Consider the following 23,996-nt stretch of genomic DNA (forward strand, 5'->3'; position numbering starts at 1 on the left):
TGGGTTTAGCTTGTCTGAAACCAGGAAGTGATGTAGAGGTTAAAACAAGTAGAGGCAAGTGTTGCCAAAAAGCATTGTGTAAATTAGTATGATAATTACAGGTCATACACAAAATCATTTAACAGCAGGTGAAAGACTTTAAAGGTCCTATGACATGCTGCTTTTTGGATGCTTTTATATAGGCCTTAGTGGTCCCCTAATACTGTATCTGAAGTCTCTTTTATATAGACCTTAGTGGTCCCCTAATACTGTATCTGAAGTCTCTTTTATATAGACCTTAGTGGTCCCCTAATACTGTATCTGAAGTCTCTTTGATATAGGCCTTAGTGGTCCCCTAATACTGTATCTGAAGTCTCTTTTATATAGACCTTAGTGGTCCCCTAATACTGTATCTGAAGTCTCTTTTATATAGACCTTAGTGGTCCCCTAATACTGTATCTGAAGTCTCTTTTATATAGACCTTAGTGGTCCCCTAATACTGTATCTGAAGTCTCTTTGATATAGGCCTTAGTGGTCCCCTAATACTGTATCTGAAGTCTCTTTTATATAGACCTTAGTGGTCCCCTAATACTGTATCTGAAGTCTCTTTTATATAGACCTTAGTGGTCCCCTAATACTGTATCTGAAGTCTCTTTCCCGAAATTCAGCCTTGGTGCAGAATTACATCCACTAGAGCCAGTCCCATAATGAGCTTAATTTAGGATGTGCCATTTCTGTGTCTGTAGCTTTAAAGGAACATGCCGACTTATTGGGACTGTAGCTTATTCACCGTAACCCCCAGAGTAAGACAAGTCCATACATACCCTTCTCGTGTCCGTGCGTGTTGTAACTCTGTCTGACGGCTCCACCGGTAGCTTAGCCTAGCCCAGATCCTGGAGGTAACCGGCTCCATCTAGCCTACTGCTCCCAATAAGTGACAAAATAGCGGCAACATCTATTTACATGTTGTGATTTGTAGAGTCACAGCGTGTACAAAAAACAACGTAACATGAGACAAGTAGCAGAAGTAGCAGAGCAGAGCTTTTCTGAGAATATAGTTCCCGGTTTGTTTACGGTTAGAAGATGGCTGTGTCTCATGTTACGTTGTTTTTTGTACACGCTGTGTCTCTACAAATCACAACATGTAAATAGGAACATGTTGGCGTTATTTTGTCACTTATTTGGAGCAGTAGGCTAGTTGTGTGGCCTTGACCAACTTCCACTTTGCTTGTTTGCAAGCCATGATGTCTCTCTCTTTCTCATGGGTGGGCCAAATTCTCTGGGTGGGCAAAGCAGAGAAAGGGGAGGTAACCTTTCCCCTTATGATGTCATAAAGAGGAGATTCCAGATCAGCCCATCTGAGCTTTCATTTTCTCAAAGGCAGAGCAGGATACCCAGGGCTCGGTTTACACCTATCACCATTTCTACCCACTGGGGGACCATAGGCAGGCTGGGGGAACATATTAATGTTAAAAAACCTCATAAAGTGAAATTTTCATGCCATGGGACCTTTAAATGAGCATCACATGAGGAGAAAAAGTGACTTTGTCTCACAATTCAAATGACGTACATTTAAGAGGTATATAATATAAATGCTTGGTTCATAAAATATACATAAATGTATATGATTTAAATGATACAATGACTGGATGTGATGTATATCATTATGGAGAGTAACTTCTCTTCGAGGCAGATTGCCAACTCTTGAGGATCGGGTGGAAGGTGGGGTGTGAAATGTGTCCTGCAGTTACAGTGTGAAGGCAGAAAGGCAGAAGATTGTGTCTTTTTCTTGGCATGTGGACAGGAAATGTCAGCCTGCCCTCCATCTCTGGGCCTCCCGTGAGTAAACAGGCCTCTTGTTTGGAGTGTCAGTTCTGCTGCTGAGAGATAGTGTGGGTTAAAGCAGACAGAGATATTATACACTTATATCATCGCAGGAAGCGTAGTAAGGTGTAAGGTGCGCAAACATCCTCTGAATAACCTGGCTAGGTAGCCGCAGAAATAAACACAGATACTTTACACCAGGCCTTGGCCACACTAAGTATATGGTAAGCTGTGCACAATTAGCATTGATGACATCATTTCATTTGATAAACTCACTGAAGGATCTGTTCTTATACATATAATAAATACCAGAATTAGTCGAGTAGTGTTGATTGTGTTATCTTAACCATGTGCAGGGACATGGTATACTTTCATAGACTTGTACAGTAAGCCTATGTGTTTAACTGGTAATTATTTTTTAAATATGGGAATATACAGACAGGAAATAGAGGTTATATAAATACCCCTATTTCCTCTTTGTGTTTTTATCTCATCATCGATTCCCTCTTTTTGGCTCCATCTATCATTATGACTCACAAACTCACACCTCCTCTCTGTTTTTCTTTCATCACTCCCTCCTGCCCTGTTACCCTTTCTATTTGTTCTTCCATTTATTCTCCCTTTGCTTTACTATTTGTCATTTACTCTCTGCCTTTTCCTCCTACAGACAGCTACGCTCTTAGAAATATTTCACAGTGGTAGCAGGATGGGACCACTGATAATCTTGAGGTGCCACACCAAAACCAAAAGCCATAACTGAATTTTAGGAATTTTATCATGCTGTTGTAAATAGGCTGAAAGCATGAAAACTATGTCAATATAAGAGTTAAAGAACAGCATACTGATGTTCTTTGGTTTCTTATTTTACGATTGCATCAATGTGGCTGTGGCCACCCCTTGGCGATGCCACTGCCGACAGAACAATCCATCCTCCGGCGGTCCAGTCCAGGCCTTGGTCTCGGGAGGGAGGGAGGGCTGCAGTGGATGAGCATTCCTGTTGTCTCTGAGGTGACGGCGGCACAGAGGAGCCATTGACGGCAGCACTGGACCCCACAGTTTGCTCAGGCTGGAATGTGTTATATCGTGACAGTTCAGTCACACAGAAACAGGCCGTGCAGAATTCCTTAAGTGCACTGTACATTTTGATTTGTAGCTTTTAAAGAAGATTTTTTTTTCACCAGACAAGTGAGTGAGCGGTTGTTCAGTGTCTTTTAGAAAAGATAAGACAAAGCTGTTGTATGAGAAAGATACTCAATCCAGCTGACCACCAGGGCCATGGAGTTGTAGCTGAGGATTTGTCTTGAGCAACACTAAAGAACAGCTTATTTGTTTGACCTGCAGCTTCAAGGCAACTATGTGGAATAAGAAAGTTTCTTGAATTTGCTTTGTGATTATCTGTGTGAAGTGCATGTTAGACAAAGTGCTGGCTTCCCCACATGGAAACGTTTTCAGCACAGGATGAAATCAGACATCAGAATTAATTTAAATAACCCCTCATGTATAACTATTCAACAATACACAGCTTGAACAGCACCAGTGTCTGTGGGTTTTATTTCTACAGTATGTTTGTTCCACTCCGGTCTTGCCCGGCACACAACAGGCCCGACTCTTCACCCAGCAGCTGACCCCCCCCAATGGCTCCATCTATGACTCAAGCTTGGCGGCTGCACAGAATCGCCCCTTTGTGTCTGTGAAGAATGTGTCTTTTTTTTGGAAAACAGAGGCAGAGAAAGAGAGGGACGGGAGCATGAGTAAGTGAGACAGATTTAAATCTTGACATGTGATTTATGCTTCCTTTGTAGGCAGGATACTGGGACAGTAGCTTTCACTACTGATCAGGCTCTTGGTGCTCAAGATACCCTTAATGCTTTATGACTAAGTTTAAATTATGAGTGAGAAATTAATATCAGGCACAAATAAAATATACGTGTTCCTCTCAACTTGTAACAAGGAATATATGTTTCTAAGGGTGCTCTGCTGATAAATTTGCCTTAACCAAAAAAGCAGCTTGTGGTTTATGCAGTAAATATGTCCTCTCATGCTCAGCTCTGCAACTATGTCAGATATGGTAGCACCAGCAGCTTAATGAGATCTTGTAAATATCCCAAAGTAATACCATGCAATTTCCTGTTTAACATGGAATCAACATCAATAACACCAGAGGGTCAGAGTGAAGGAAGGAATTCTTATTGAAGCAAACAAGAAGCTTGGACAAACAATGAGTGGGACAAAAATATCAGAACATTTAAACCAGAGGCCGCTTTTATTTATCACCGCATGAACTTGAAAAACCTTTAATTAAAAGATTTCTTTCATGACCTGCTGTGTGAAATATTTTCCAAAGCCGTGCAGGAAGAGATTTTGTTTTCCCTGACAGAGAAACCTCATATGAAGACGATGTGGCGAATCTTGTTACAAATCAGACATCACAGAACCTCAACGGGACAAACTCGGAGCGGCTGCGAGAAGTCATCATCCCACCTGGGTGCTGACCACAATCAAGGAGCTAATGAACATAAGTTAAAGAATTTAAAGGTCCCATATTATGCTCAGTTTCAGGTTCATACTTGTATTTTGGGTTTCTGCTAGAACATGTTCAAAAAACACATCATTTTTCTCATACTGTCTGTCTGAATATACCTGTCTGAAACGCTCCGTTTTAGCGCCTGTCTCTTTAAACCCCCCCTCCTGAAAAAGCCCAGTCCGCTTTGATTAGTCAGCATTTCCAGGGGTCTCATTTATAAAACTGTGCGTAGGATCCTTACTAAAAGTGTACGTACACCCAAAAGCCAAAAATGGCGTACGCCAAAAGACATTCAGATTTATAAAACCGTGCGTACGCACATCTGTATGTAAGCAATGTTCCCTTTATAAATCACAGATTGCCCACAAGTGTGCGTACGTACACTGTACACGCCCATTTTTAACTATAAATAGTCAATGCAAAGCACCTCATGAATGCTGATCAATATGTTAATGGCCCTGGCACTTGTTCTTTACGCCGAATCATGACGACTAGCGGGGGCAAAAAACTGCTGCTGCTGCAAATGGAATTATAATTCCGGGCTGTTCTCGCACAGTGTAGGTAAATCTCATGTATAGACTACCTATATTAATAATACCGTCCAAAACGACAGGCATTACGGCACTCGGGGACAGCTTCGATATACCAGACCTATATGATAAGATTTAACAGAACTATATATTATATCCAAACAAGCCTTAGCGAAAAAGTTGAAGATTATATATAATATTCAAAAACACTTAGCTTTCCCTGGAAACAGCCGGTTGCCCCCAGAGTGGCGAGGACCTGTATTTGGACCGGGATGGCATGGTTCCGGCACGTTGCCCTCTCTACTGGACCCAATTCAGTACATATAGATCCAAGAGCTCAGCTTTAGGGAATTTAAATTGGCATATTAGCCAGTCATCGTCATGGTCCCTGAAGTCTCTTTCTCTCCTGATTCTTCCATTGGCGTAGTCCTCCTGCAGGGCCAGCAGTGCCATCATGCAGCATTACGCACGGGGTTCACCATAGAATTTATGTTTACAACAATTTGTGATTGTAGACACCTTGCCAAAATCACAGCATCAACTAGTGGTATCCCCAACCCCGAGATACAATTTGAAGACGAAAGAAAACAGACTTTTCTTCATGCAGGTTTTGTCACTAACAGTATTAAAGTTTGGACTGATAACGAGGACATTAACTGTAACGCTTGCGCGAGAGCTTAAAGGCTGTATTTCCAGACTTTGACATTTGATGATATATGCACAGTATTAAAAACAGATATTTAGTTATTTACACTGTGTTCTGCCGTTATCTAATGCTAGGGTATTTGATGCTATCCTGTATTCACATCACATTACATCTCATCCTCCTGCGCTCCGTAGCGGACAATGTGATGATGAGACAGCGCCGATTAAACATTAAGAACACATTTTTATTAAAGATTTGAGTTGGATTTTACAAGGTGTTTATGGAACTTAACTTAAGTATCACTCAGTACAAATAACGCAAATAACACTGCTGGATTTAATCTTCATGATAACGTGGAAGATATTGAGTGAAGAAATGTGTGTGAAGCATCAATACTTGAAAATATTATGAGTAATCGTTATTCCCACATGTACTTTCTGCAGTCTGACTTCAGTTCACCACCTCACCATCTGCGTCACCAATTCCCATTGTCTCCAAAATGTGCGTACGCATGGGTCAGAGTTTGCGTGGAGGACCGCACATTCTCCCGTCAAGTTTGTTTTTTTATAAATCACAACCTTTGCGTGGGAAGTGACGTACGCACATTTTCAACCCCATTTATAAATGAGACCGCAGGTCTTTTGCATCTGCGCTCTGGTGTCCCTGCACCATCATTGCAGCCGGGGAACGACAGTTACGGCACTGTAGCGACACTTTCTAACTATATATAGTTTAGTTGTGACATCACAACCGTACAGAAGCCCTTAGAGCTTTTTTAAAGGAACAGTTTCTGAATACGGGCTATGTGTATTTCTCTGTGGATTGAACGTTTTGATACTTTCACAGTATTTATATAGCACCTCAACCTGCTTTATAATCAAAAGACAGCTCACTTTTTACAATATGGGAACGTTAAATCACTATATATCATGTCTTGATCCAGGACTGGGTCTGAATAATACAATCACTTTTTCTCTTTTCAGTTTTAAACCAGATACTGCTTTTAAGAGCTGTGTGAAGTAAAACTATACACCATAAATGTATACTGTGTGACTACAAAAAGGCGTGTCAGTCCAGATTATACAGAAGCCCTCCCTCAGCTCAGGTTCCACAGTAATCTGCCCAACACTATGACAGTAGTTTCCCCACACTATGACACCCCTAGTATGACGTATGAATGGCCTGTTGATCGACTCTTTATTCGTCTTTTTCTACATACTTGCAGACCAATGTGCGCACACTCATGAATTTTTGGTGCCCGTGAAAACTGACGCCCCGGCCTGCTTCCCTTCCTGTCACTCTCCTCCCAGAGCAGTGAGGTTTGAGTTGACGTTTGAATTACAGGGTGTTACATAGCTGTCTAAATCTGAGCTCCACCACACATTTGAACTGCAGACATAGACAGCCTTACCAACCACTGCACATACATTTTCCAGATAAACAAACATGCAACTATTGCTAACCACATGCTAAAAGTTGCCTTGGAACAGGAACAGAATTAGTAATAGAGAAGTCACGGCAAACGCAACACTTCAACATCAACAGTCCACATGTCTGCCTGAGTATTTATGTGTGTATATTTCAGTACAGTGGATCTAATACTCCTGCTTCTATTTGCACTTTTGATGTCTAATTGGTCAAATTTGGACATAATGTCCAGGGGTCACTGTTTTCAAGCAAGGGTCACTTGTTTGAAATGTGCCTCACATTTCCCTGGCTTCCCCTGTCCAACTGGCATCAACAACACAAACAGCAGGAAGAACACCATTCCTCTTGGGGATGACAACAATAAAATAAGAGAGTGGCAGTGTGGTAAGACTATTTCAAGCTCTACACAACAATGTTTGTGTCTGCAATCCCACAGACAGAATATTTTTAGGGTCATCCAACAGGCAGATTTATAAACAATAGTAGTTTTACATATTACAGGAATTTGGAGATGCGAGTTATTCATTAAGGTCACAGAAAGCCATTTAGTTTCCTAATAATTCCCCTGCCAATTTCCTGGTCTCTGTTTCCATGTCCAGCTCTATAAGCATCTGTGTGCACGCTCTAACCATGACTACAGTATGTCTGGAAGTACAATGGCTGGTTTCAATGCTCACCAGCTCTCCCAGACATCATCATCTGTCTCCCCACACCAGGCAGACATACAGGGACAACAGATTAACCCTCACTGAGTCCCTGGGAGTTCTCCCAGCTTCTCAATTTACTGCTTCACATTCACTGCACAGGACTCTGCTGGCACGTCACTGAACAATATGATTAGAAAACGTGCACATCACTGCGGTGAAATGTGCTGCAGCATAATGCTTCTCATTTTGGACACTTGTGAAATACTGACAGGTGTAGTGTCTAACAACTGTGTGTTTTGCATCTACACGATGTGATGCATTACAATGTGGGATTCTTATCCGAAAGTATAGTAGTGGTGTACATGCCATGGCAATACATTTTAATTCCAATTCATTTTAAACTCAGAATTGGAACAATAATCCTACAATTACAATATTGTTATTAATATATTACCATTGCACTGATCTGCCTTGCACTGTACTCATATTGAAATCCTAAACTCTCAGTCTATTGACCGATATTGCACTATTCCTTCCCTCTCTTTTGTATATTTTTTGTAAAATTGTAAATTCTATTGTATTGTTATACTGTACACTATTTTTATATTTGTACCGTCATCTCTGTTTTTATTCTTAATATGTTAAGTGTTGTACTTGATTACCGGAGTCAAATTCCTTGTTTGTCTATGCAAACCTGGCCAATAAAGCTGATTCTGATTCTGATAAAATACAATGGTGGAAATGGGAAATATATAAATGTTTTTCAGGGGATTTTTGCATTTTATTTTCCTGATTGTTATTTCACAATGACATGATTTTCAACTCTTGAAAAACATTAGATATTCAAGTTAACCTTCCATTACAATCACATTGAACCGGTCCACATGTGAAGCACACAATGCATCCATATAATGCAAATTGAGCGTTTTAGGTACATACATCAATTGCTGAGAAGTGGGTTCTGTCGCAGGGATGAGTTGAAATGCTTCTCTGGATGTCTTGCCTCGATACAGAGGAGTATTTGATACTCAGTGGATGGATTTTGGTGGGGTATTCTTAGTTTCCTTCATTTAATTTCCTCGAGAAATAGTCAGCAAGAAAAATAACCACAGCCAACTGGACCTTTTCTACTCCTAAATTTAGACCAGGTTTTTTTTTAAAAAAAGGTGAGCAGTCACTGTTCAGTGACAGTCAGAAGTAAATGTTTCAGTGTGTGTCTGTGTGTTCATGCCTGTTTTTTATTATTATTGTAGACTAGAAAGCACTTAGGGCTGACATTACAATGCTCTATTGTCTCTGGGCCAATACTCAGCTTCCTGGCCAGTCAGAATCCACGGAAACAGGAGCGCAACCCAAACAGAGACACAGGGGTCCCTTAACCCAACCGTCCATATATCAACCTCATCACACCACTCTCCTCCCACTTCCTGAACAATGTTCTCCAAATGCACATCTGGGTTTTATGAGAGCAGGAGCCAGATTCACAAAACTGAAAAAAGAGATAGAGCCAGACTGACGGACACCCACCATGAAGAGTGATGCTTCGGGGTGAAGTGGAATCACTTGTCTTGGTTAAATGTGTTTTTTTCTGGATGGACCCTTTTTGTCTGAGTGACAGTAATGATAGTGAGCTGTTGAATACTAAATGAGTTTCAGTGTCTGAAAAGAGTCAAGGCTTCTTGGCTGCCTCTCTGATTTGTGAGAAAGTCATTTCCTGTGAAGAAAAACTTTTTTCTGTCTCCGAGACTTCTCATCCTGTTTGACTAGCACTCCTTCCTCTCCACCTCCTTCTCTTTCCTCCTTTCATACCCACAAGCTTTATGTTTTGGCTTCTTTTATCCATGTTGGATCTCTGTTTCTCTGTTACAGTATATCTCTGACACTTCTCTGCATTTCTATCCCCAACTTGTACAATAATGATTAAAATACAAGTTCACACAATTCTTGAGACAACATTTTCAACATGATTTTATAAAGTTATGGTGTTGAATTTACTCTCATTGCTCTCCCCCCTTTTTATCACTCCTTCTGTCTTCTAGTTCTCTTCTCCTCACTCTCATTCACCTCATACCTTAATGACAGAATAGGTGGATTGTCATGATTCCCAAAACAACATATATGAGCTTTATGCAAGCAGCTCATAACTCATAACTCATCATTATAATAATTTTCTTGTTAGGCGATGACCTCTCGCTGAAGTAATAATTGCAAAAGCAAACGCGGCTACATATTAGACATTTTAAACGGTGGAAATTTGTATCATGTGACCGTTCTTTTTTACGCACAGTTTTAAACACATAGTTAACATTGTGAAACTGAACTGGTTAAGTTTAGGCAACAGTAGTCCTTAGGGTTAGTAAAACATCCGGGATTAGTTTAAAATGAATAATGTAAAACTTCTAAAATGAGGATGCAACATCATGTCATGGACATCATTGCTTCACGGACTTAGGTCTGTAAAAAACTCAAAAAGTGACATCTGACTTATGGCTTCACACAGGTCACGTATGGGACATGTTTGTTTGACCCATCCACCACCCGAACCTGCCTACAAATGCAGAATTTGGCACTCCTATACTTTGTCACCTCGCTTCCTCGCTTGCTCTAGCGATAATTACGTAAGAAACATAATCATGGGTCGCTATGAGCTACTTGCAAAATCAACCTATGAAGTCGTTTTCTGGGTGAAGACAGTCTGCATTTACTCATCAGGGAGCATCTGATACTTTGCAGCTGTTGTCAGCAAGAGCTGCTCGCCCTCTCAGATTCCCAGTGAAGATGATCCCTCCATTTCTCTTGTCTGTTCTCAAGGCCAACCCAATCTCCCATTACATCTCCTTCTCTTCACTCACCTCCCCTTTCCTCTTGCTCAGAGTTTACTGCCTTTTATTCCCATCAGCCTCCTCTCCTGTGTCCACCCTGCTCCTTTTTCTCTTTTATCCCATCAGTCAGTCAATTCAGCCTCTCCTCTCCCCACCTGCCATGGGATAAGTATTCTTAGGCATTAAATTCATTCTCTTTAGTCAAATCTGCATTATACCCCCTCAGCTTGGACCTTTGGGCTTCTGTTCATTCAAAGAAATCTCTTGACTATTTTTTTATTTCTCAGCACTAACCCTTCCTCCATTAGGTATAAGTGAAAAACAGATGTGCCCTAATCTCTGGAACTCACTGCAAAGCAATGATCCTTCTGATTATTTTTTTCAGTGAGGACAATTTCTTATCTTATTTTATTTATTTTGGACAAGTTACAACATTATCTGGGCTTTCTTTGTTGTGTCTTGGTGTAATGTCCTGATAAATGTACTGCATATATGTGTTGATACAAACATCACACACACTCACCAGCCTTTGTACCCGAGCTTGTATTTCTGTTTTAAATCAGCAAACACACTGAGGCAGAAGTATACACTGACACCATGTCCAACTGCTGTAGCATTTAAATATCTGTTCAATTAAAACAAACAGCCCTATCATTCATAAATCTGTGAAGGGTAGAAGACAGAGTTGTGAACAGCAGTTTCACTGTGAAAATGCCTTTGAAAATCACATCAAACGGTTAAAAATGTCCTTTGAAAACTGGCTAATGTCTTACAGTATTCTACTGTACACACATGCATACGCATCCTCACAAGCATGCACACTATTGTTGCATGACCATGAACGTCAGTGATGAGTGTATTTTTGTCAAGAATGAGGGGATGACAGGTCACAGAGAGAAGAGGTTGATGACAGCCATGGGGAATTATAAGAGATCATGTTTACAGACCTGAGTAAAGGTCAGAGATGATTGAGTGTTTGTGTGTGTGTGTGTGTGTGTGTGTGTGTGTTTGCTGTATATCTCAGCTCATGTGGGGTCATTGAAGCCTATGTCAAGTTGAAGTAGGTTCACATGTCGGACATTTGTCTGAGGCAAGACAGAGAGGATCCAAGGTTAAGACCTGATGAGTTCAAGCAACAGGCTACACACACACACACACACACACACACACACACACACACAAACACACAAACACACACACACAAACACACAAACACACACACACAAACACACACACACACACACACACACACACACACACACACACACACACACACACACACACACACACACACACACACACAAACACACACACACACACACACACACACACACACACACACACACACACACACACACACACACACATCTGGCTGGACCAAACTTTTCAGAAAACTGCAACTCACTTATTTTACTGTAAATCAAGGCTGAAGACTTTTCTGTTTGATGCTGCCTTTTTAAGTAATTATTTATTTCTTACACTGACTGCACTGTACCTTTTATTCTTGTATCTTATATCTGTCTAATTCTGTTTTACTTGTTTTATATTGTGTTTTAACTGATCTTTAATTTAGTATGTAAATCACTTTGAATGGCCTTGTTACTGAAATATGCTTTACAAATAAAGCTGCCTTGCTTTGCCTTCACATGCATTCTTTATTTCTTCTTTCTGAAGTCCACCAACCTCCTCCTCCTCCCTCTCCATCTCCTTCCACTCCACTTGTCCAGAAGGAAACATACGGTGCGGAGCGCAAACCGACAAACCAGATGACAGAGGAAAGACGCGCTGAAGTTGTTTCTTCGCGACGGGACTACTTTATTCTAAGGTAAGCTTGTTCTGAAAAGCGGAGTTTGTAGATCCCTTTGTTTGATGTATGTTGCGTAACGTGTACTACTGGAAATAACTGATGGGCACGTGAAACCAACAGCAAGAGTTATGTACAGAAAGTAACTACACAGCCGACATTTAATCCAGTCTTGTTGGTTTTCTATAAATTAACGTCCGCGTGCATTTTCTGTGCGTAAAAGAGCGCAGTAAGAGCAGCCACAGGCGCCAAGTGTCGCTCCACCTCGGATCTCTTACAAAATCTCTATCAACTTTTACACCCCTACATCACTGTGCAGTCACTTGGTTGAATGGCGAGTTGAGTTTTTTCTTTATTTAAACGATTTACATACAGTAATGTAATCAACTCAGGCCTTGATCACAGTTATAATCACTGATATTATACAGTATATGTGTGAACAACTTGCCTGAATGCCAATTAGCAGCATTTGTCTGCTTTAAACAACATCTGGCATGCACACTTGAGACATCAGAGCTCCAAAGTGGACAAACAATCTGTGGCCAGATTGCATCATTATTCAGTATGTAAATATGTCAAGAGGAAGCGCCTCAAAAATCCTGACAACATATGGAAAACAAACTGTATTACAATAAAGGACAACTTTAATTAGTGTTTGCGATGGTGAGCTAGTTACATGGATGTCCTTTTCATGAGAGCTTACATTATGTTACCCTCTGTACATCCTCTTCTGCAGCATTACTTCCCATTACTTCAGTGGCAATCTAAGTTTTTTAGGTCACATTTCAATAGAACTTGCTATTTAAATATAAACCTAAGCACTGTATTATATGTCATATGACTTCAAACAGTGTTAGTAACATGAACTGCAGCTTAGTTTTTCGTTCGGAGGTGGTGAGACTATGTTTGGTGGAAACAATCAAAATCAATTGGTCACTGTGCTCCTCCAGTGGAACCACAGAACAACTGTGCTGGGGTCGTGCCAGATCTCAGATCAGTGGATTGGCAACCTGCCAGGGAGGTGGCGTCATGGTGAGAGAGACTGTCCTACAACATATCCAAACATCTTGGACACTGTGTCTGTCCCTGCAGCAGCGTAGGTCTTCAGCGGACACTGCAACGACGAGCCAAAGGACCAAAACATATGTGCATAATAATAGGTTAACTGTGTGATTTAAAATGTGGATAGGTTTTATATGATTGTGATGCGACACCATGAAGGCAGCTGGAGAAATGTTTTTCAAAAGGGGGAGATCATGACATTGTGATACAAAAATAGGAAAAAAAAAAAAATCACAAAAATTTAAAGTGATAGTGAGTGAGCCCTTAAGATGGAAATGGAGTCTACCATGCCGCAAATCACTTACATTTAGACTTTTTAAACAAGACTTCTATTGAGCTTTCCTTTAAACGGCCACTTTAACTGTGCCTCTCTGTTAATTTGCTAGGTGGAAGTTTGGAGAGGCAACATTTCCTTATGTTCTCTGTCCATCATGTGTTTGCACTGCACTGCCGCTTGGCCTCGTTTGTCTGTTCTGTACACAAAAAAAAAAATCATAAAACTAGTGAATGATGGCCAGAGGTAAACCTGATCATAAAGATTGACTTGGTTGCTTAGCCTGCTGTTGTTTTGTAATGTTTCTGTGTGCTGTGAAAAAGGAGTCATTGAACTGGTTGAAGAGGTCTAAGGTGCAGTGAATTCTTATCTCAAATGCCTCTTCTTGTGAGTTATGTTGTTGACTCTGTAGTGCATTAAGGAAAGTGTGAGCGAGGGAGTGAACAGGAAGTTCATTTACAAGTCACAGTGCTGTGAGAAATATGTAATATCACACTCATCTGTGCTGACAATCTGATACTGTCAGACATGAACCTGTGTCATCACACCAAGATATCGCACATCCTAATCAGATATGATTACACCCATAAATCATCACAGTTGTAGGACACATACACACACCCTTACCATAAGGACCTGGCAGGCGTGTGTATTGCCACGTTGCAGCAGTAGATCTTTTTAAACTGAGCACATGTTGTATTTTGGGGCCAATGCGTAATGGTCAGGGTGCACTGACCTCAGCCACAGTTGGCTGGTTCTGTGCCGTAAAAGGACCACGGCCCTCCGGTCCAGCGGAGGAAGCAACCTCAGAGCTGACCCACTGCCCTGTGTGTGTGTGTGTGTGTGTGTGTGTGTGTGTGTGTGTGTGTGTGTGTGTGTGTGTGTTTGTGTGTGTGTGCGCGTGCGTGCGTAAGTGCATGTACGAGCCCACAGATGTAGGTCTTTCCGAGCCACTGTGATTGAACGGTCCCTCAAATGTCATCAGAGCCTGGTTCTACAATTTGTGGCTCTGTGGTACCAGATGTTTGCCTAACACATTTAATCTGCTCACACCAAAGAGACTGACAGGCTGTGTGTGTGTGTGTTTGTGACAGATAGGAAAGAAATATAAAAATGCCACAAGATTGATTGAAGGAAAAGCTGAAAATAGAAGTCTGGTTAAAAGAAAACACACAAAAACATGAGGTAAAAATGTGTTTCTTATCAGCTTCCTCAGATCCTTTATTTGATGACCATAATGGATGGCGTCCAGTCTGCTCCCCCCCCCCCCCCCCCCCCCGGTCTGTCTCTGTCTGCAATCAATTAGGCAGCTCACGCAAAAAACAGGCTTGTTTATGGACATCTGCAGGTACAACTTGTAGATAAATAACATGTTTAGCAGATCTAAATGTCTTTCTGTGTGTTTCTAATGAGGCCATGAAGTTCCCAAAGTGAACTTCTGTGCTGTCATTACTCTTTATTGTGCATGAAGAGATCTGAGTTGAGCTGCGTTTACTGCTCACAAAGCCATGAAGGAAAAAGAAAACCATGTTTTAGGACGGGAAGGCTAGCGTAAAAGAAATTGGCAGCTATAAAAGCAGGAGAAAACATCTTAATTACACCATGAAAAGCTGTGAATTCAGCATTAAATGACTGAAGTGCAGCAGCTAAATGAAGGACAGATAACAGAAAAAAGAAGAATTCTAGTTAGGTCATTAGGGGTGGGAATTGTATCCAAAGGTATTCTTCAATCTGGGAACTAGTGTTTCCGATATGATTCTATCCAAACTTGGTGTTGACACTGACAGTGGATGTTTTTCTCCCTTGCTAATGTTTATCTGCCTCTCACCTATCATGCCCCACAGGCCCTAATCGCCCCATTAAGCTAAATGTTACTGAACTGGGGGATTAGACATGGTCATGCAACGGCTAAAATCCATCATACCTCCCTATGATGGATTTCTCTGTATGAATCGTTACTCTCCTAACTTGATTACTCTTTTTGTCACACCCATACTTTCATCTTCCCTCCTTCCCTATTCCTAGGTTACAGACAGTGAATGCTCCCTATGACGGCCTCCCCCCCTGGCCATTTGTCCTGTTGAAAAACTGGGATTAGTTAAAGATTTAGGGATGGTAATCTAAGCCCAGGCCAGTGCCCAGTAAGAGTGGCACCATCAGCTAGTTCAAGTTCTTATATCACAGGTCCAGATTGGCCTGGCAGCAGCCTCGGCGAGTAACTCCTGTGACGTTAATCCAACACTGGATGATGTTTGCAGACGTCACTTGGTTGGAGGTTACCAGAAAAATAGACACACAGGGCCTTTGGAGGTTTTTGGCTTTTTGGTGACATCTCTGAAAGGGGCTGCACATGTTCAACTGGCTGTTGTTATGCTACATAAAATGTTATCCATTTTTAATTAAAAGAAGAAATTAATTATTTAAGAAATTCCCAACATAACATCCTAACATAAATATCACACTTGGAACATCCATACTTTAAAATATACTGCAAATAACAATTATTTTAATGACCAATTAGTCAATATTTTTTCAGTTTAGTCTTTACAGTTTTAAGAAATAGTGAAAAATGCCACAATTTCTCAGTCCAAGGCGGCGTCTTCAAAGAGTATTTTCTGTCCAACCTGCCGTCCCAAATCAGATGATAAAAACCAGAGAAAAGCAACAAATGTTTGGCATTTGTGCTCAATAGATAACTTAAATAAATTGATTATCAAAATAGTTAAATATTTTCTGTAGATCTGCTAATCCCCTATTCACGTCATTGCGAAAATAAATATAATTGTAAACTGTAGATAAGTGCTGTTCACTCAGGAGAGAATAATGGAAAGTGCTTGTGCTGAAATGAATACTAATCAAATGAAAGTACACAAAAGACTCTTTGAAGTTCCTCTTGTACTAAGGTTTTATTTGTCAAGTTCAGTCGCTGAAGAAATTTTCGAGAACCTGCTGACTCCTCAGGCAACCGAGAGAGAATAACATTCTCAGCTTGAGTCAATCCAGAGTTTTAGTTGTGTGACACATTTATGTGCGCCTGAATGCCCCTGCTTTAGTCTTTGGTCTTAGTCTGTAACCCACATCTCTCTCCCTTTTCTCTCTGTCTGTTCTAGCTGGCCTTAAGTGAACTGAATGAAAACACAGAAGGCCCTCTAACTGGAAACCATCGGGGAACTAAGTGGATTGAAGAAGGCAGAGAGCAAGTGAGGGAGGGAAGACAGAAGGGATTAGCAGCTAATCCAGCGCATGGACAATCCTGGATGAGCCTTATTTTTTCTTCCAGGATGATGCAGACAAAACAGTTGCTGGATTACTTCACACTACTTTGTTGCCCTTTTTAAGAACGCTTCACCCACCTTTTTTCCTCTGCTCTGGTTGTTTTCGTTGCCTCTCAAAGGTCTGGCGTCTTGGGTACAAAGGGGACCAGGGGAACTGAGGATAAGGATGCAGAGCGACTGGTGACAGGATGCCCCGTGGACAGTGTGGTGCCACACGTGGATAAACCTCTTTAGCGGTAGACGGTGCATGGCAGTGGACCCCAAGCTCTCTCTGCTTGGACTTTGAGGAAGACAAGTGCATCAGACGCACACAATCCTCTCAAAAGTAGAGATCTATTGAAGGCTCATGCAAGAAGGACTCGCTGCCAGTAAGCTACAGAGTGGAGACACTGCTGTGTTGACATTCAGATTATGATTACAGAAAATTTCATTCAGTGCTTCAGAAAGGTGTAGGTGTGATGCTGCAGTAAAGAGAATAGCGGACACGTCAGACAAACTAATTTACTAATCCTTGTAAGTCAACCTGAAACCTAAATAGTAGTGAGAAGGGAAGCCACGGTCTGTGGAAAAATGGCTCTATAAAGTGACTCAATCCAATTACATTTCTTATTTATAAATTTGTGTGCTGGTAAAACATAGTGTCCAGTCTCAGTTTGTTTTTAAAATTCGAGCTATACGTACATAAAAGCTTCTTTTATTAGGTTTGGGTAAAAGGCAAATTAAAGAGCCTTCGGTTTTACAAGGCATCCCGGTGAGGTGATCCTCTTAGTGTAGCAAGTAAAATGTAAATTGAGACTGACTACAAGTCAGTTCTCCAAATCTAAAATGAAGTGAAGACAGTGCAAACCAGCTAAGTTGTTGCACTGAAATCACGTCTAAAGTTATTTGCAGTTGCGGCTTGACTTTGTTTTTCTAAACTGAACCAAATCTGAACAAGAGTCCAGCCAGCCCTAAACTCTCTAACCGCATAAGCTGTGGTAACCAGAGGAAACAAAGTATTGCCTTGTAATTCATCTCCTTTGTTATTTTGTCACAACTGAAAGCTGCTGTTGTGCAGGAGAAGTGAACTGAGCGTTTGGTCATGTGCAGTGCTAACGGTACATGAGAGGAGAGAAGAGAAATAGTAGAAACTGGCATCTTTCAGTGTAGCTCCAAAAGGGAAACCGTGGGCCGACGGTGGATGAATAGCTGGCTCTGGCCGTGTGGAGAATGGATTATACACACATTCTCTGCCAACTAAACAACCACATTTTTGTGTTTTCTGTTCTCACTGTCCTGGCATATTAATTTTTTCCCTCTCTCTCTGGTTTTACAGTGGACCCTAAACTGGAATTCAAACTTAACTGACATGTTATCAGAGCTCAGACGCTCTCATTTAAATTAAAGGGAAATTACACAACTTTCCTGTCACAATGAGTCTGGGAAAACTGCCAGGGATCAAGGGCCTTGTGTCTGGCTCGCAGGGGAAACGTCGTTTCAAGAGCGAACTCTCTGTGGACATGATCAGCCCGCCGCTGGGTGACTTCCGACACACTATGCATGTTGGTCGTGGCGGGGAAGTGTTTGGTGACACTTCCTTCCTTAGCAACTACGGAGGCAACAGGGAACCAGAACGTCCAGAGTCAGCAAACAGCTCCAAGACAACCGGGTTCTTCACACGCACCTTTCGGCATGTACGGAAGAACTCTGGGCCGCGTCCGCGAGGGGGCTCCCGTGACTTGTCATCCACGCCACCAGATGTCTCACCCATCATCAAGAACGCCATCTCCCTGCCCCAGCTGAACATGGACTCCCCCAATGGGTGCCTACAGAGGGTGCTGTTCCCCAGCTCCATCAGCTCGACAGATGACTCCTTCTGCACATATGGTAAGATAATATAGAAAATCACTGCACGGGTCAGAGTTTAGGAAACCCATCTGAGCAGCAAGATCATCGGCCCTGTTCAGACCTGGCATTAACATCAGCTTGGGTGGTCCGATCACAAGTAGACAGCAGAACAGGTGGGAATGCACCCAAGACACATAGAGATCCGATTGCTCAGACCACATTTAGAGGTGGCCACATTCTTTTAGCAGTGTGTACGCGCATAGGCGCAGATTTATGTTTTTCTCCGTGGGTGCTCACGGGCGAAAGGTATCGGCGTATGTGTACGCATGTATGTGTCTTGGGCCACTGCCTACTCAACTGACGTCCTCTGCGTAAGCTGAAGTGTAGCATTCTGAAATTGCATAAACTGAGTTTGTCCACAACGTCTGAAAATTTCAGAAAGCCCATTGAGATAAATTACGAGTGCATCAAACATCTTGGGCGATTTGGTGTGTCTGGAACATGCCAAGAAATATTCAGACACAGTCTGAATTGTTTTGGTTTTTTCGTCTTCTTTTAATTTCCGTCAGGCTAGGCAAAGGAAGTGCATTGCTGCCTTGTGCCGGTGACCAAACAACAACTCATTTGGTCTTTCCAACAGGAAATGATGTACCTGTTCATGTGCATATAGAGCGGGGGGAACTGAGATCCAATCACAAGTGGTCGCTTAAGATGCATGCACACATGTTATTACCAGGTCTGAACAGGGCCTTCATTTAAAGTGAGCTGAGAAAAAGCAATGGTCTCAGAAAAGTGAAGCAAAGCGGGATCATACTCAAGTATAACGTTTTATTAAGTAGCAAAGGAGGGTATGGTGTTATGAGTGTCACAATAGCAGCGTACATGCCAGTGAGACTGCACAGTTAATTGAAAAAAAGTTGAAACCCACAATATAAACTGGACTATGTCAATTTTTAAACTGACTGACTTTCAGGATATGCTGATGCTAGGCTATACCTACATAATAAGTTTGTCCAAAGAAAGCATATTTAGACTTTGCAGCTAAATAAGCCCGCTGAAGGCTTTTCCACCAACACTTAGAATTCATTTCCTTCAGCTGGACTTTTGTCCTGTTTCTCAGACTGTCAATAACAGAGCTCTGTGAAGCTTTTAGTTTTTTAAGGTATGGACACTTTTTTTTCTGGACATAAACTATTTGATAGCATACAAAGCCTACCTTGCATTATCACATAGAGTTTATGCAGCTAAGCCCAGTCTGACTTTCATAATTTGAGATATATTTAGATTTCTGTCGTCATTTTAGTGTTTTTCTAAGCACGACTTCACCACTAACTGAACTGGCATGACATAAAATTAATTTGAAACAGCTGAAGGAACAAAGACAGAAATGATATACATCATATAACAAAGATAAGTATTGACAGGAGGGAGATGGAACAAAGTAGATGTGTTAGTTTAGTCAAGTGCCTCAATGCATTTTTGCATAAGCCCAAATTTGACCTCAATTTTTCAAACTAATGTGTTAAATTACATAATATATGAGTTTTACTATAGAGTGTGGTCTAGACCTACTCTATCTGTAAAGTGTCCTGAGATCACTTCTGCTATGATTTGACACTATGAATACAATCGAATTTAATTGAAATAGAAATTTGGATACAAATCAACAAAGACTGCAATCGAGAATAACAGGTAAGCTTCAGCAAAACAATTCAAAGTGTGGTTTCTAAGTGTTAATATAAAATAATTTAAATAAATGATAAGATTTGGTAAGATCAGATTCATGAGTTAGCGGCTCAGAAGTTCACTCTAACGTGAGGTCATATGGAGCATTTGTGTCTGATGGGAAATATCAAGATCCTGGAGGAGGCATACAGTTAGAACATTTTCTTTTTTGTTGCTGTATCTTAAGGTTACAGGAAGCTCAGAGTCAATGTACAAAATGATAGTGTTAGTGGAAGACCAGCACAGTATTAGTCACCCTGAATTATGTGCAAAAAGTAAAATAATCATTACAGTTGCAATTGTCACTATTCACTGTCGAGCAGACCAAACAGAATAAAGTCCTGTTTGGTGCAAACAGGACTATAAATGCCAGTGAACACACAAACAGAGAGGGTGATGTAGCTCTCTTGGCAACATCGCTCTCACATTCCTCCAAGACAACTGGAAAACAGGCGGCTTCTTCTGAGTCATCTGGATTCACCTAGGCAACACCTGTACACAATTCAGTCTATAAACACAAACACACACAGCTGGTTTGGAAGACACAAAGATACTTAGTGGGCATTTTCCTGTGATCTATGTGTGCATGTGTCACTGCCTGCCTGAGTGCACACCATAAACACATCATTCGTTATATCTGCTAACCAATCAGAGGTATCAGGCAGCAGTGTGCTGAGTCTGGACTGGAAATCCCCTCCCGGTCTCCAGATTCCTTACCCAATTCATAAGGAATTTGCCCAAACTGAGTGATGTGGAGCCAGCATAAAAGGAGTTTGGGAGTTTTTTCTTATCAGTGGGTTTCTCAGTTCACCATCCATGTCATTATTTCCATCCATCTTTTCGTATTCTCTCAGATGTTTACATGAGTTTGTCACAAATGTCATTATCCACTGCTTCACAGATTTCAGCCTTGAAAACAAAGTCCATCAATAGTGAAAAATCAAGTAGTATTTCAAAACTCAGTATACCGTAGGCGCCAACTGTGTATTAATTAAAAAAAAAGCCAAACTCTTCTGCAAAAACTCAACATTTACAATATAATCCTACAATCACAATTTAACCTGCAATTGCAACCTAAGAAGGTAAACGCTCCAGCAATACTTGTAGTATAAAGACCAACTTTATTATCAGATCAGACCAACACGTTTCAGCTTGAGGCCTTTATCAGGGCTTTTAACAGACTCCCATCCTATGCTGCCATCATGAAACACCATAGCAATTTCACTCTCTCTCTCTCTTGTTTTTCTCTCCTTCTGTCCCCTTTCAGTAGCATCATACAGCTCTTAAATGTCTTCCTGTTTTCTACTGTCTGACAGACAACTGAGTCCTTCCCTGCAGGGAAGTTTCAGCAGTCTGTTACTGGGTTGTTACATACTGCCACTCTGTGGTGAAACTATTTAATTGCTAGACTAACAGTAACTCAGCTTGTGCTTAAGGCCCCATATTTTTTCCCTCTTTAGTCCATATCCACAACGTTCCACTTCCGGGATTGCTCTGTTGCAGTCTAGAATTCCGCCGGATCATACTCTTTTCGGCCAGATATCCGTTACCTTCTGCTTTCTTTGTGTTGGACTCTTAAACGCCGGTGGATTCATGAGGACTATGGTTAACTGCTCCTAAGATCTCTGCAGGTTAATGCTTATGCTAGGCTAAACCTACATAATACGTTTGTCCAAAGAAAGCATATTTAGATTTTGCAGCTAAATAAGCCTGCTGAAGGCAATTTCACTCTCTCTCTCTCTCTTGTTTTTCTCTCCTTCTGTCCCCTTTCAGTAGCATCATACAGCTCTTAAATGTCTTCCTGTTTTCTACCGCTGACAGACAACTGAGTCCTTCCCTGCAGGGAGGTTTCAGCAGTCTGTTACTGGGTTGTTACATACTGCCACTCTGTGGTGAAAAGATTTAATTGCTAGACTAACAATACTCAGCTTGTACTTAAGGCCCCATATTTTAGATTTATGAGGACTATGGTTAACTGCTCCTGCTCCTAGGCTATTTTGCAGAGGCACTGCTGTCCGGCGCTTAGCACCGCCCAAGACGATTGTGATTGGTTTAAAGACATGCCAATAAACGTTTCTCTCCCATCCCGGAATGCTGTATGGACTCGCCAGACCTTCCTTCGCAGCGCTGTGGAGGAAGGTCTGGCAATGCGAGACTATTCCCTCTTCCTTTTTCTTTTTAAGTGCGTTGCCTCTGGTTGAAAATAACATGATTCAGTATATTTTCCAAAAATATTGTATTTTCATTTAGATTTTAGATTGTATTTAGGTTGTGGATTTGTATTTTGAGGATTATCAAGTCAAATAAATCCACATATTTAATTTCAATAATGCTAACTTTCACATTTTTAATGAGTACCTCCTTTTAACTGACTGAGAGACGGACTGTAGTGATGATGTCTTCTATCCTGGATCTGCTCTGTTAACAGTGAATAGTGGGAGTAATATAGGTCACACAGACACAGCATGGCAATTTAATTTTTAGATATACTCAAATAATATTAACCTGCATATAGCTAATATTTCTCATTATCTATTTTACTGTTCAAATCTCTAAAATAGCACAATGTGCAATCAGTTGGATTTCCCTTTAAGTGTCATCAGAAGATTGAACTTTACAAATTGCCTTCAAGTTCAAAATGTACAAAAACATGATTTTATATTCAACGACTTCACACCAAAATCCTAAAAAAAACACTACTAATGGGCTTTAAACATTCTTTGTAACATACATACATTGAGATTATTCTGGTTCTAAGTTAAGAAAGTCTCTAAGATGTTTTCATTATGTCGTGTCATTAGTTCAGATCATTTCAGTGACTTCAGTGGGTTTTCTTCTTCTGTCTGTTTGCAGGTCTGCAGTCTGGATTTGTCACTCTGCCCCGCCTCTCTCGCATTGACAGACAGTTTTATGATGGAGACATGCGGAAAGGTTCTCTACCTGACAGTGGTGGCATCAAGCTGACTCGCTCAGACTCCCTCATGTCGTTCACTGTAGACCTTGGCCCTTCCCTTATGACTGAGGTACTGAGCTTGATTGACAACCCCAGCTGCCTTCAGACGTCCAATCACAGCCAGGCAGCAGGCGAGGAAGAGGAAGGTGAGGACCACAGCTCTCTAACAGAGACGCCTGTGCAGAGCCCTGAGTTGACTTCACCCAACCCTTCCATGAGTAGCAGTTCATTCAGCAGTAACATGAACAACAGGGGGCGCTCTTGTAGCGTCGACTGGGCAGAGGAAGAGGAGGAGAGGGGGTCACTGAGGACTCCAGATGTGTGCACTGGGTCTCCTCAGAGAGCAGAGCCGGTGATGGAGGCAGAAAGGTTCCAGAGGGCGGCTGACGTGCTGTCTCGTCATTATGGTGGAGGCTCCTTCACAAAGGGAACGAGGATGAGCAACGACACCCCCTCTCCTACTTTGTCCCAAAGCCGCAAAACACCATATGCCTTTTCTGAAGAGGAGGAAGAGGTCAAAGTCTAGATGTTGAAAGTCTTTCTGAACGAGAGCAGGAACTTCATTGATTCAATAAAACCATAGAAACCTTCCAGTGACTGGAATTCTGGGTTTATTTCAAGTCAGGGAGGCTGAACGTTGTGTGATATTCTGTTCTTCAGTAGAAACATGCTTCCT

The 23,996-nt window shown here is 41.4% G+C and overlaps 1 protein-coding gene across 1 annotated transcript; it reads left to right on the forward strand.

Moving 5' to 3' along the window:
* Window positions 1-12,114: 12,114 nt before the first annotated feature.
* LOC116065347 (cdc42 effector protein 1-like) lies at window positions 12,115-23,877 on the forward strand. The gene is made up of 4 exons (XM_031320821.2): window positions 12,115-12,225; window positions 16,651-17,183; window positions 18,131-18,681; window positions 23,221-23,877. Exons 3-4 carry the CDS (start codon window positions 18,228-18,230, stop codon window positions 23,844-23,846), a joined length of 1,080 nt encoding a protein of 359 aa, XP_031176681.1. The 5' UTR covers window positions 12,115-12,225; window positions 16,651-17,183; window positions 18,131-18,227; the 3' UTR covers window positions 23,847-23,877.
* Window positions 23,878-23,996: the final 119 nt, after the last annotated feature.

The sequence above is a fragment of the Sander lucioperca genome, chromosome 21 (assembly GCF_008315115.2).
Source record: "Sander lucioperca isolate FBNREF2018 chromosome 21, SLUC_FBN_1.2, whole genome shotgun sequence".
Lineage (NCBI taxonomy): Eukaryota > Metazoa > Chordata > Actinopteri > Perciformes > Percidae > Sander > Sander lucioperca.

Bases quoted from the DNA above. Each gene is read 5' to 3' on its own strand.
- LOC116065347 (XM_031320821.2), top strand. From the start codon at position 18,228: ATGAGTCTGGGAAAACTGCCAGGGATCAAGGGCCTTGTGTCTGGCTCG. The intron at 18,682-23,220 runs GTAAGATAATAT...GTCTGTTTGCAG, and splicing joins TGACTCCTTCTGCACATATG to GTCTGCAGTCTGGATTTGTC.